This window comes from Aphis gossypii, chromosome 2 (assembly GCF_020184175.1).
Source record: "Aphis gossypii isolate Hap1 chromosome 2, ASM2018417v2, whole genome shotgun sequence".
In the NCBI taxonomy this organism is placed as follows: Eukaryota; Metazoa; Arthropoda; class Insecta; order Hemiptera; family Aphididae; genus Aphis; species Aphis gossypii.
In genome coordinates, this window is record NC_065531.1 from 83,841,739 (window position 1) to 83,857,410 (window position 15,672).

The window sequence follows — 15,672 nt, forward strand, 5'->3', positions numbered from 1 at the left end:
TAAATAAACAAAAATTTTAATATTATAAAATTATAAATTATAATTTAAAATATTTTTTTAGGTTAATATAAAAGTGTTTCAAATTTCATTATAATAACATATAGTCAAAAAGTCCTGCGCTTAATGGTACTTATTATACATTTTCGTCATTTGTCGACCTCAACATTTGTATTTTATTATATTGTCATTGACACATATATTTAAACTTATAATAATACTAATAAAGATTATATTTTGTGTAGGTGTTTCTAGAATACCCAATGTTATGATTAAATAATATACAGTAACTTATTGATTAAAGAATCAATAACGTACTCAATTTACGACACTATTCGATTTTGATCAACAATGTATTCTGATCATGACTATATAGTATACGTTATAATAGTAATATAATAATATATGATAATCGAAACAAATCAAGCTATTCTAAATATGTAGACATTGATGTTAAAGTTTAATAAAATAACAATATTTAATTTATTATATTTTTTACGTAATTGTATAATAATTTTAGTATGAGTTTTTCCAACGACCAATAATGTACAATATACGTAGTATTATAATAAAATACGTGTTGTCTTATATAATCAACTATATAAAATACAAGTGAAATATAAGTTTATAGAAGCTAAGATTATAATACCTTGTTAGTTGGTGTTTGTACCTAATAGTTGTTCCAAATATTTAAATAATCGAATTGAATATAATCTTATGGATAATATGATTTTTAAAGATTTGCTATAAATATAATCCATAAGAGTACACGACACGTTTTGATTGAATAAGGGTTGTTGTAATCGTAAATTACATCCGTAAAGTTCCTGTTTTATATATTATATTATAATGTATATATAATACATATTACATATATATATTTTTATTATTATTCTAATTGTTGTTTACGATTATCTTCGGTCTCGCCGATTTAAAAGCATCGGACCATGCAAGGCTGCAGCTTGATGCCCGAATTCACTGTATGGAAAAAAAATACAACAAATGTTACCTAGCTATATTTAGTTAGGTGTATATTAATTCGAGCCGTTGAATATCGTTTACGGAAACAATGCTGCGATGTTTTCGAGGGAAAAATTGCAAAAAAAAGTATACACGTACATTTTGCAGATATATACTCTACAACAAAATATAACAATAATGTGCATAATACAGGTATTCGGTCGAGTGATTATATTATATCGGTATCACTGGTGTAAAAATCACCTTGACGGTATAATTTTTCTATGAAACCATTCACACATTATGTATATAATACTAAGTATATAATATATGCATACAGGTAACAAGATACTAGGTACTTTATTTGTATTGGTATATAGTTGAATTAGAATCGGATCTGGTGCATTATAGTTTATATACATTTTATATCCTGACTTCGGTACGAGATTTATTATTATTCAGTCGTAGGTACTTACGTAGTATGTACCTATAGTGTGCATGGGATTGACTGGAACTGATCAAATCAATCTCGTTGGCCGCGATACAATAGGTAGATGGGTAGATGATGATAATTATATAGTACCCAGATTTGTATGCATTTGCATATTATTTTTTGATGTTGATACACATTAGAGCAGTGTTTTCCAACCTTTTTTTTACTCAATGCCCCTTTTAGATTATAAAAATCTCATACTCCCCCCCCAATCAATTTTTTCAAAAGATTAACATTTTATTTTTTAATAAGTTATTTAATTAAAGAAAAAATATAATTTAACATTTTAATGCCACAATTTAGTTAATTTTATATTTAAATACTTACTAACAATATGAATAATAAAAACATAAATGATAAATGAGCACCCCCCTTAGCGCCGCCTCAGAAAAACTCCCCCTTTAAAATAAAAAATGCCCACAAGAGGGCGTTAGCGACCACGTTAGGAATCACTGCATTAGAGCGACCACGTATTTATGACGTAGGTATTGTGATTCAAAATACAGTATTCTATGTTTGAGATTGTTTTCACATATACTTAGACATAAATTTTTAGTTATTATAATTTTAGTTAACTACAGCTGTTGACAAATGTCATATATTAATTATACCCACTTGTTTCTATTTTTTTTTTTTTTGTAGATAAAAAACTGAACACTTAGTAAACGGTTGTGAACTAAATTCAAGCATAATATATTCGAGAAAAAATAATCATAAATAAGTAACTACAATTTATCTTACAAAATAGTAACAATAATAATTTTTTCCTTTTTTCTTTATCAAATATTTTATTTGTATATATATATAATAATAAAGAATAATGAACATTTATAGAATATTAGAGGAGCATATTTTAATATATTAGGAAAAATCAATCAAAAAGTTTGTAGAAATGTTCTATAATAATCGAAAAGTTCACTAAGAATCCAAAATATAAAATGTTTATTTAAATAAGTATTATTACAAATTTACACCATCACCTACCTAAGACATAATTTTTAGTTACCCAACAACATTTTAGTATACCAGGAAAATTCAAAGCAAATGCATCAATATCTCAGATCTAATAATATACGTATCTTTATAGTATGTATTATAACCATTTAGTATACCTAGTTACCTACGACCAATACCTACATCAGACGTTTAAAATGACAAAATCTTCGATTTTTTTAATCGATGATCCACAAAAAATTGTTTATTAAATTGTCTAGACATTAGCCACAATACTTAGGCGTATCTATAATACTACATTTACGAAGTGGTTTTTACGTGTCTCGCGGATCGTGATTACCCGCGACGAACGATTTCGAGCGTGGTTACTGGTTGCCGCGAACCCCGAGGCAACTAGTTTCTAAGAGTCGCTACCATTCGTATATTAAATGCGTTCGGCTGTCGGCGGATAAGACGGCAGCATACGTACGTATTGTCTCGTCCAATGAACTCTAGCTATTATACGCGGAGCCGAAAATCGGATTAAATTTTACAAAATGTGAGCGAAATAATCACGTCACATAGGTATAATGATATATTTCTAACGGACGCACAACTCATCGTCATTTTAAACCCGATTGAGATACGCGCCTATGTAATTTAAACGCCTTGAGTTATATATCTATTAATATATTATTATGTTCACATTTTAGACAAATGGAATACGTGTTTGAAGAAATATTAAGTCAAAATCAGAAAGTAATATTAGATTTATATTTGACAGCCGATATTTATTATAATCATATAGGTACACATAAGACAACGTTACATTATTATTTTTATTATTATATTATTATATGTAGTTTTATTGAACCTATTTTATTTTTGATATCACATCAAGATTATACTTATAAATTTTAACAATAATTGTTTTCGAAATGTGCGATTCTGCGAAGACATATGGGAAATACTATCCACATTCTACACTATCATATTTAAATCTCTAATATTTACATCGATTTTTATTAATAATATTTTGTTTTATTATACAGCGCTTAATATAAAACATAAATTAACATAGAAATATTGAACAATTTTACCGAATGAAAAATATAATCTAAAGGAAAAATTAAATATTTTTTTTTTTAACGAATAATTTTCTTGTTTCACTCATAGGTTATAAATATTAGTGGTAATTGCATTGTTTATTTCTTCGAGTAATAATAACTATAAGAGCAGTAATAATAATAATAAAATAAGACAGAAATATAATTTAGTATGATTATAATAGTCATTCATTATGATAAATATTATACATTTTATTATAAAATTCATAATGTCATACGTATAGTTTTAATTTTTTACGTATTCAAATAATAGTTTAAAATAGATACTGAATTGATGTACATTGTACCTATTTAAAAAATATATTCATAAATTATTCACATGAAAAGATAAAAAAATATGGATATCATTCATTAAATAAAAATGTACAACAGTTTTATTAAATTAATTAAAAACCAAATAATTATAGATTGGTTTGTAAAATTATAATTTCTTTTAATAATATTTTCTTTGCATAAATTTTCCATCATCTATAGTGATCATTTGTAATAACTGACCTTGTAGGGACTCATATAAATTATATGTTATTATTAATAACTTATTAGTTATTAAAGTGATATTTTCATATAGCGTGGTATTATTTTAATAAGGGGTATTCTGGGGTGACTGGTGAGCAATTACAAGTTTCTCTAGACAATAGCTAACACACAATTTGCTATAGTTATAATTATTACTTTAAAGAATACACAATTCATTCGAGCTTAATTATTAATCTATTTGATAAAATGTTGGAATTAAAATAGTGATTTGTTTTACAGCGTCTACCTATTTATATTATATTATGCATGACTAACGTGTGAAATTATTGAAAATACAAAATACAAAAAGTGGAAACGGCCTTGATGGCTTGACGATTGATATTGAAATAAGTTTTTGTAAACCACAACTACTTGCATCATCAATATGCATTCATGTTTCAACAGACCGTATCGCGTAATGTAATTTTTTCCAATATGATATTTCGCACGTGTTTTGTACAGTCGTAATAATCGGTTGAATTTAAATTTATCATTATTTTTTGCAACGAAAAACTAGGAATTTACCGTTAAAATGCATTATTATTTATCAATAGAAACAATCGCGAAGAAATATATCCGGACTATCCGGCAGTGTATTAATTATTTAATATATTTAATACTTTTTTATATTGTAATTTATAGTATACACGTTTTAATAGAAAATGTCAGATTAAACGAGTATACGGTTAAAGCGCCAAACATACTAACCCCTTCATCGATCATGATAATATGCATAATTAACTTATTCTTGTTTTACTGTTTTATATTATAATACGAGCTTCTTATATTTTATTATAGGTATTTGTACCCATATTTACTCGTGGTACGCTCGTGTATAGTATTTATTTTGTAGTTCGTCATCAACAATATACGAATTAATTATAATACTATATACGAATTTAGCGTATACGTACCTAATATGGTTTTAAAGTTTTGTAAATTATCAATTTTGTGCGACAGGTGGTAACATTGTCATTGTACGCTTATTTTGGCGCTCAGCTTATTGGAGCTCAAATGGTAGAACCTCCACCAGATTGGGGTTTCAAAGATTTTAAAGAGTTCGATCTATACGTTCCGATCCTGACGATTATCGAGGTTTGCAGTCTTTGGTCATAATATTAGTTAATTATTATTAATTCTTAGAATCTTCGCAGAATTTGTATATCATATTATATTTAATAATTTTTGAACATTGCAGTATACTTATATTTAATTTATTATTATTATTTTAGTTTTGTTTCTTCGTTGGATGGCTGAAAGTGGCGGAAGTTCTCATAGGACCTTTCGGTGAAGACGACGACGACATCGAGCTCAACTGGTTAATCGACCGTCACATAAAGGTAAATATTAATCATCATCGTCAAAATATTATCATTTGCAAAACCAAAACTGTACAAACTGTAGTAGTAAACCGGAAATGAATAAGCTCAACATTAATTCATTCATAACATATTATCATGTTGGTACCTGATTTAATTCTATCATTTATACTATTTTTGATATACCTAACAATATTTCATATAATTATTAATTATGTTTAAAAATTCTATAAATCGGATTTATTTGACAGACGATTAATATTTTCAAAAATTACGTAACAGTTTTTTACCAAAATAACTTATACTTATTTATAGGTTCAACATAAATCGGTTCGATAACACTAACTTCATATAATTATAAAAATGCATATATATAAAATATTAAAACGTTTACGCTCGGTGTCTACCATCACTAAGCATATTTTATTTGTAGAAACAATAACTAATATTAGTATACACGTAGCCAACAAAAATTTCGACAATGGCAGCAAAAACAATTGAATACTATCGTCTTACAATGTCAAACATATGTATAAATGTACATTTTTTTAAATCAAACGAGTTATTCCAGTTATCGTTAACAAAGTACGCGTACCTACAAATGCAAATTTTTTATATTATACATTTATTTTAAATATCATTTTAAAGTACTACAATAGTTGGACGACTTTCACATTTAGACTTTACCGTCCATTGAGACCAGGCATAGGTATTGGGTACTTAAATGAATAAGATACTCTTACACTAACAGTTATAACAACAAATGTTTTCTTAAACTGACGAATGAAATGTTATTTGTTTTTTTTTATTCTCGTTTGTAAATAATTTAAAACATTAATTACAAGACATCGCGATTCGCTGGTTGTACAATATACAATATCCGCGGTTTTCGTTTCTTTTTTGAGGTAAGCACATAAGCGTGACAGAACAAGAGGCCGCACTATAATAATATTATAATGTTTTTTTTCGTTTTAATCGTTCGACCGGTATTGTTGTAATGTCAAACTTAATAAAGTTTTAATTAGGGTCAAGGACATTAATATTTTATTTACAATTATAACCCTTTGATACTTCAGTCATACAATTTAAAGATGTTTCAAAATGCTTCGTGTTCCTAAATATGGTATTGACTTTATGTAATCCATAATATCGAGACGCATGATCATTGGCCAAGTAAATAGTCACAAAATGTAATGTTATTGCGTAATTTGTTTTGTTTTTTCTAAGTTAAATTTTATTAAATCCTAATATTGTTTCGATTACCTAGTTAATTTAAATAAAATGCATGTATCGATGTACCTATAAATTTTTTATTTGTTTTAAAAATAAGCGGAAGTACATAAATTGACTACATTAATTGAGTCGCTGATAGGTATAAAATTATTAATACATAGGTACCAATATATTTTTTTATCTTTAAAAGATCATTATAATAACACATTCTTCGAATGACTCAGAATCTAAAATAACTTATAAATTATTGACGCTATTTATAAATCACTGTTTTACATAATATACCTTCGACTGCTTTAGAAATGTACTTTGAATAATCGAAAGTTGTAAAAGTGGTTAGTGCTCGCATTATATAGTAAACACATTAAATTTAATTAAAAATAATTGTTACAAATTCCAATACTACTTATAGGTAATATTTTCATTATAATTTCTAAACCGCGTATACAAACAACAGATAATACGTTTATATTAAATAAATTGTAGTTCAAGTTGATTTTAAAGTTACCAATTACCATTATAGTATAGTCTATAGCATTATTTAATAATACATTTTATTTTAAGTTCGCATAAACTGATTTCGCTCAGGAAAAAATTAACAAATATAAAATACAGCACTACTTTTATCAGTGTACCTATATTAGTTTTAGTGTACCTTAGTTCCTCTGGTAAATCAGTGTCGGTATACCTCGCGTCTTCGCTCTGTGAATCAATGCGACTTAATCCACTTAAAGTGAATTGAATATAGCACTTGATATATTTTCGAACGTAGTTTAAACTAATAGTTTCTACTTTCTATACTTTTCTGACATCTTAAAGAATAATTTAAACATTAAAGTTTTTGAGTGCTGTATGTGCTATAATGATACATTTATTATTATATTTATAGATTACATATCAAAAAAATCTCTTATTTTTGTAAGAAATGGTTAAATTGGTTTAATCAAAAATGTTACTACTTTTCTTAACAATTAAAAAAAAAAAAAAACAAAAACAAAAACATCGTCTAAAAATGATAATAATCGTAATTGAGCTACAAAGTCAATTTTGATCACGTTACCTAATGTGACGAGGTTTTAATATTTTCTATATAGAATGACATTTTTAAAAATATTTATAATACTAATAACAACTAACAAGCGTTTTACTTCATAGATACTTCATTTTACACTATTCTATTAGGATAAGACATGGTTGATATTGACTAATAAATTAATTACATGTAATGATGTTAAAAAACTTTAATTTAACTTACCGAATCGATAAAATAATATTACATAAAAAAGCCAACTTCAGATATAAATGACGACCCATCCGTTTTCGTCGTTCAGAATAGTTTTTGATATACAATGATCTATTATTGAATTAAATTTAACACATTCATTACAGTAACCTACTTAATAAGACCAAGTACTTAAAATCTAACATACTGGAAAGCAAATTTACCAGTTTATATTTTAGGCTTGTTTTTGGAAATTAATATTTTATCAACGAAACTTCCTCATTATCGTTATTTATGTAAAACTATTTGAAAACATAGTCACCATTGTTATAACGTTATATTATATTGACATAATATCACAATTGTTAACAATTATTTCTAATACTAAAGTTACAATGTAAAATTTTCAGCTAAGTTTTAAATTTGCAACAATAACATTGGTGAAATAACAGTATGTTAATTGTCAACACTTAAGACAGTTACCAATATTATTATTAACAATATTTGAATACGTAAAGTATGTAAAATTTCAAAAAACAACAGGTCAATAAGTGATCTAACTATAATGTTTTTTTTTCAAAAAAATCTCAAGTACTACTAACAGAAAGCACGACGAGAGCTGATAATTAAAAAATATATATATACATTATTATCAGTCATGAATTTAATATAATATTAGGTATTTATGTGCGGATACATAGTTTTGTTGTTTCATTGTACAGACTACAGTGTGCTTCAGTCAATGTACTACACGTTCATCTGTGATTTTTAAAGAAAATTCATTGATCCAGTTTAACGTATACCTATAATATATATTATATATATTGAAAGTAGGTACAACAGTGGTCCTCAGTACAGATAGTAAGCAATTTTATAAGTATTTTTTATTTTTGTCGTAGTGATATTTTAGGATTTGATGCATAAAATATGCTTATTATATTTTATGAACGCTTAAAGTTTAACAACTTGTTTCAACAAGTTTTCGAAGTAATATATTCATTTCGCATAATAACACCTCTTCTAAAACGCTCCGATTATTACAAATCTAAACTTAATAATATTATATATATTAAACATCACAAGAAAATAAGAACTTAAGTATTGTACAAATGTGGTCAACCCTGCAGGGTGTAAAAAGTGCAAATATGGCCTTGAGTGAATGAGTGTATATTAGGTTCCATTTCCGAGTTCGAGAAGTTCAAGTAAATTTTCATTAGGTAAATTACTGTAATGGATGTATAAAATAATTGTATATTACAAAATAATTCTAAGTTAACTAGACGACTGGGTCATTATTATATTTCTAAATTTAGTCATATTCTATGTATTATATCCTATTATATTTTTATTTTCTTAACTCGGCAGTTTCAGATACTACGTAATTGTTGTCAAAAACATTGTTAAGTTTATTGCAACTTACTGAAGAATAATATGAATAGGTTCATAGTGTAAAAATAGTAAAAATATTTCTAAAATTCTATATAAAACGAAACTTTTTATTAAATGAAATATTTTTGTGAACAATAATCAAATTAGAACCAAAATGATTTTATTCAAAATATATTTCTTTTATTGCCCGTTGAAACTTCATAGTATGAAAGTTTTACTACATAAATAATAAGTACCTATAATCAATATTTGTCGAACAATTTCTTGTCTCAATAATAATATCCCTTTCTGAATTACAATAGACAATAAAATCAATTTCGTTAAAAAATGGTGTAGCTTAATTTTCTAAAATTAGAACTTTTCATTTTAATACCAATATACATAACTTACTCAGCTCAGAACCTAAAAAAAATTTAATGGAAACAGAAAAAATGTAGAAAAACAATACAACATCTATTACCATTTACCATCAATATATGAAATTACTTTTTAATTTTATTTTCTATCATATCAATGATCCACAGTGAAAATGAGTTCAGTACGCGTCAAACCATGTATCACCCTGTATATATCTGCAATAGTATACTTTATCGACACGATAAACATAATAATACATTATTATAATTATAATACAGCGCAGTATCTGCTTAACAATAGTACAACATGACTAATAATGCGTAGTTATCGCACGTACAAATTAACCACAGACGTGTATTATTTATTATATAGGTACGTGGTAGGTGTATATGTAAGCCGTATATACGCGAGTAATGTGACGTATACAATATCGTGCATTATCGAAACTTCTTTTGGTCCAAGAGATAAGAATAAGACGTGTTCGTAGGTTTTAGTCGGAACTACTTAGATACAGGCGATATAGCATATTATACTGTAGTATTGCAATAGAATAACTATAATAATGATTAATGGCAATACTTCAATGACCAATAAACTATGATGATTGTTGTTAATTTATTTACGTCCAAGTAGACAATTTTCGACATAATACTATTATAGTACATTTTTAAAGTAGGTATTCATAATAAACAAGTATAGTTGATGGAGGTAACGCATTAATGGTTTTGATTATAATTTAAAGATGATTTTACATAAGTTATACCTAATATGATAACAATGATAACAATTAACAATTATAATAATATTTATGGAGACCGTAGAAGACGACAAACAAAATTTAGCAATGTTAAAAACCATGTGAACTTTTTCCATCCCTTTCGTTCTGCACTAAACAGACTTGATTGCGAACGATTCTTATTGAGACGACTTTCTTTAAGAACATGATTACGGGCGATTACAATACCTTGTATATAGCTCAAAAATAGCAACACAGAAAATCAGTTTACGAATGAGTGCTATTAGGTGTTTCCGTAAGGCATGTGCTGGTTTAGAAGTGAGGTTGAAAAATAAAAGTCAGATAAACAAATTAAGCGACCACTCATCTTGCAATCTTGTAGATTATTGAGTCCAAGATGAATAGCCGGTGTTCAGGGTGGGGGGGTTACAAATATGAATATAAATCGATCAAAAGTAAATATTGAACATAATATCGTAATATACTTACTAAGTAGTATACCTCATAAATAATAACATAAGAAAGTAAATTTTTATTCATCACATGTCTGGAAAATACTTATGTTAGGTTAGGTTTTTATGTATATACAATCATAAGAGAGTACTCTGGTTAACGTGCAATTTTCGGTAATTCTTTTATTTTGTGTCTTTTATTTGCTGTAATTCTGGAATAGGTTTTGTCCTATAGTTACACAATAGGATATGTATATTTTCGGTCAAGGCACAAAAATATGAGGACTATTCTCAACGGTCCGACTAAGCAGGGTGCCAAATATAATATGACTATAGAAAATGACTCGGAGGTTGGATAGCATACCTATACGCATACACATCATAATAACAATATATTATATTAGGTATTTATTATTATTTTTTCGTGTACAGGCGGCATACATGATCGTAGACGAAATGCACGAAGAACACCCGGAACTACTAAAAGACCAGTACTGGGACGAGGTAGTGCCCAAAGACCTGCCGTACACGGTGGCATCGGAACACTATAGGCGCGAGGAGCCCAAGGGGTCAGCTGATTGCTATAAGGTCAAGGAATCGGATTCGTTGTATGCGAATATGGCACCGATGCATCACATGCACAGGAAGACAGCGGTGCCCGAGGACGTGTACGCAGACTACGTGAGTACAATATAATATATAAATAATAACAATATAATAATCGATATATTAAAATATTATTGTTTATATTTTGTAATTCGTAATTCATCATTTTTGTTATTATTATTGTTTATATATAAACATTGGACAGGCGTGATCATCGTTTGGGTTAACCCCCTAACTCGCCATCATCCACACGCCAATCAATCACCTTTATCCTTAATTGATATCCTGATATACCCTCTTATTCGACGACCAATGTTAACCATGATAAACCATTGATAAACCAATGTTTCTTTTTAAGTTTTCAGCAGCTACAGCTGCATTATAGCTAGAAATCGGTTTTATAGTTACAAATTACTAGGCTGATGTCCTGTCCGATCGTGATAATAAATTGTACCTACATGCGAATCACGTGCCACACCGAGTCGTCGCGTGTTAGTATTGTCATTATTATTTCGCAAAAATATTCGAATAGATGCTTAACGTCGCTTCCTCATTCCTTTACAACAGATTAATTTTATATTTTCAACGTAACAGTAAAACTTCCTATTCGTACACATATATACGATTATTAAAAACATACCAGAAATACACTGTATACCTAATTGACTTTATCTCATAAGTCGATCATTTATAACCAACTTTTAAGACTTATAGAACTAATAAGTGTACAACTATACGTTAAAACTTCTATTTAATAAAATCTCACAAGGAACAAAAATAAAAAATCGTATTTTAGAGGAATTCGTTAAATAAAATTAAAGCATAATTAAAAATAGTTTATTTTTGGGTGCCATTTCATTAAAATCTAATTAATTGAGAATAAAGGTATTTTAAATCGACTGATGTGATCTATTATAACAGCGGTTTCCAACCTGGGGTACTTGACATGATCTCGAGGGGTACGCGAAAAAAATTATTTTTTGTTTATTTATATTCTAAATTGATATTTGGGGTATATTTGATATAGTGGTGAGAGAGGTCTAGGAGTACGTGAATGAAAAAAGGTTGAGAACCGCTGAGTTATAATGATGAAACATAGGCTTTAATAAATTTCTGCGTTGATCCATACATCCTCTTGCATCGGTTAATGATGTATAATAGGTTCCGCAATCAGGAAACAAACACGTGAAATTCGATAAGTGTTTTAAATACTTTTAAAAATATATATCTGTGTAATATTTAAAATACTTCAAAACATTTTTTTCTGAATAATATTATAAATTTATGTTCAAAGTATTCTTTACAGTACTAAATTACAATATTGTTACTGCTACAATAGTGCCGAATCATAAATATACGATTAAGTCGGCTTTTCGACCAATCATATCGTGTACTCTATTTTCTTTGTGAGAGATAGCCACTATTACCTATTACTATACCTGTTTGACAAACTTAAATATATTTTCAAACCTTCGTGTATTTCAAATAACAATCCCTGTGCGTGTAAAAGTAATATAATTGTGTACCTACTTACATCCAACACTCCCGTTGGGATGAATCTACTGCTCGTCGTGTTGAGATTAATGAACCCGGACGGGTATAAGTATAATATACTAAATTATAAATTATAATTTATTGTGTCCACCGTGTTTATATTTTGGTTTTGATATTTTTTTTTCTGTACACACATGTTGGTATAATATGTGCGCGTACCTATATATTCGATCGAAGGTCAAGCAGTCGTGTAGGAATGCATATCGCGGAGTTCCAGGCCCACTACAGTTCACAGGTGGCGGCAGTATAATAGTAGTTCATACATATATGCAATAAGTAGTAGTTATAATAATAATAATATGTATTATTGCTGCACTGCACTCGACTAGGTCGGTCCGATTACTATTATTTGTGTTTGCTATGTGTATACTATACAGGTACCCTTCATTATAGTACCGTCTAACGATCTCGTCGACCACATTTACAATTTAAAAAAATCTTATATCTGTCTAAAATCTAAATATTTATTCTTTGTGCTATCATTTATTTCTTCAAAATTTAATGTTGTAGTTACGAGTTAGTTTTCATTCGATTGTATTTTGTTAAATTATTAACACTATACATTATAGTAAGGAACAAGAGACTTTTTTAGTTTTTATTTTTATTTATTATTATTATTATTATTTTTATGTCGATGCGAGTTGAATTCACAAATCGACTCGTTTTCTAATTATGATTGCGCTTAATGCGCGTGCGTAATCGTAGTAAAATCGTAGTAAAATCCTCTACTCCTCTAATGAAATAATATATTAACCAATTATTATAATTATAATAAATAATAATATACGTACAGTCGTACAATGTAGATGTAACATGTACCCAGATAAAATACATGGGTGGCTTTTGAGAAAGCAGAACATATACTCGTATGTTAATGTATGGAATGGATACTTTCCTTTATGTTTTTAAAATGTTTATGAATGTAATCAAATGTATGACATATTATAACGTTGCAATAGTTTGAGACGCTTATCTCATATATTATATCTACGCGATTAATTTCTAATGGAAAACAATTCATTTAAATACCATACAATAAAAAATATTTTTATCATCATTCATTGTACTATGTTATAGGTTGTATATTATAAGGTTTTAAACATTTACAAAACCATTACAATTTAAGAATACGCTAAATCAACTATGTATTTTGTTATATATATATATTAAACTAATATTATGAAATTCCGATTTTATAATAATCAACTGCCCAAACCCATTTATTCCAACATTTTAAATAATTAATTGTCTATTGACAGAAATTTTTGTTCTTTGAATATACCTACAGTTTGGGTAGTATAGTATCTAGTATTCTAGTATACTCGTATGCGAAAGTCTTATAATTGGACCTCTGAAATATACAAAACATGACTAAATAGCCTATTTAGTCATATTTAAAATATGGGTACACTGGTATGATCTCAACTTGCTAAAAATATTGTAGTCGGCGAAGGAATGTTTTTATTATTACTATATGTTTAATTATAACGTAAACCTGTCTGCGTTCTTCGGCAGACAATACTAACAGCAGCCAGCAGCGAGCAGACAGTGGGACATTGCACACATGCGCAAAACCAAGTAGTGAGGTAGAGAACATACCAGTGTATTTAACCATATTACCAAAACCCTTATTGTCATTATAGCAGTGATCAAATCATACGCACAATATTTTAGTTTTTGATTTCAGCCGGTGGAAAAATAGTAATACCTACATGATTTGCAAACAAAATATAACTTACATTAACAATAAACTTTTTTTATAATGAATTTATAATAATATTAAATAGTTAATAAGTGCAATAGTAAATAATAAATACCAATATCTTTGAGTATATAAATTTAGTTAGAGGCACTTCCGTGACTTCCTAAAACTTCCAAAAACTGCGATAAATGAGAATTTTTTTTTGATATTGTAAATAGTTAACATATCTTTATTTACTTATTTTATATGTTAAAATAATTTCAAAACATATTTTAAAATATTACACTAAGCATAGATATTGATCAGTACAAAGTACAGTTTCTATTTATAACAAAAAAAAAAGATACCTGTATATATTTGTATTATTCAACTACTGAGGAAACCTTCTTTAATAATTTTTAGATTCTGAGAAAAGTGAGGAAACTAAAAAAAAAATCGAATTAAAATTTAAAAAAAGTTTGAATGATCATTCATTGTTACTGTTAGTAACTCCTGAAACCACAACAAAACATTCATTATTCATATGACATAGAAATACATTTTATTTTACTTAAACTGAGATAAACATTTTTGTATAATTACTTATCATGGAAAATCATACCTATTTATTCACGATAAACTACCAGTCTTAACAATTTATTTTTTCGTTACTGGAATGCGTAATGGTTAACACCTTTACGGAAACAAAATATGTATATACAATATACATAATGAAAAAACTTATTTAGTGATACAAATAGGAATGAGTAACAGACAAAATAATCAATTAGCGATTGGTAATAACAAAAATTTCGTGAGAGAACGCAAAAACAATGAACGTATTTGTCAATAGTCTTTACTAAGTCGCAGAAAAATAATTTTAAAATAGAGTTCGTCATTCAATGGAGTATAATCTTGATTAATTTTGTACCATTTAACAAAACAATATTGTATTTCAACTATAATTTTTTTGTAACATACTATATTTTAACTTATATAATTGAAGTTTGATTTTGAAACAATTAATCTTCCCTAAACACAGTAAACACTTAATTGAGCACAAGGACGCTATTTTCAAAATAGCACAGTCCCAGACG

At 27.6% G+C, this 15,672-nt stretch overlaps 1 protein-coding gene across 2 annotated transcripts in view; it reads left to right on the forward strand.

The window, feature by feature from the left end:
• LOC114119804 (bestrophin-4) overlaps positions 1–15,672 on the forward strand; it is a 49,394-nt gene that overhangs the window by 20,503 nt on the left and 13,219 nt on the right. For both annotated transcript variants that reach the window (XM_027981504.2, XM_027981503.2), the window contains exons 6-8: positions 4,987–5,121; positions 5,259–5,366; positions 11,167–11,415. In XM_027981504.2, the coding sequence (XP_027837305.1) occupies positions 4,987–5,121; positions 5,259–5,366; positions 11,167–11,415 (492 nt within the window). The remainder of the gene's footprint in view (positions 1–4,986; positions 5,122–5,258; positions 5,367–11,166; positions 11,416–15,672) is intronic.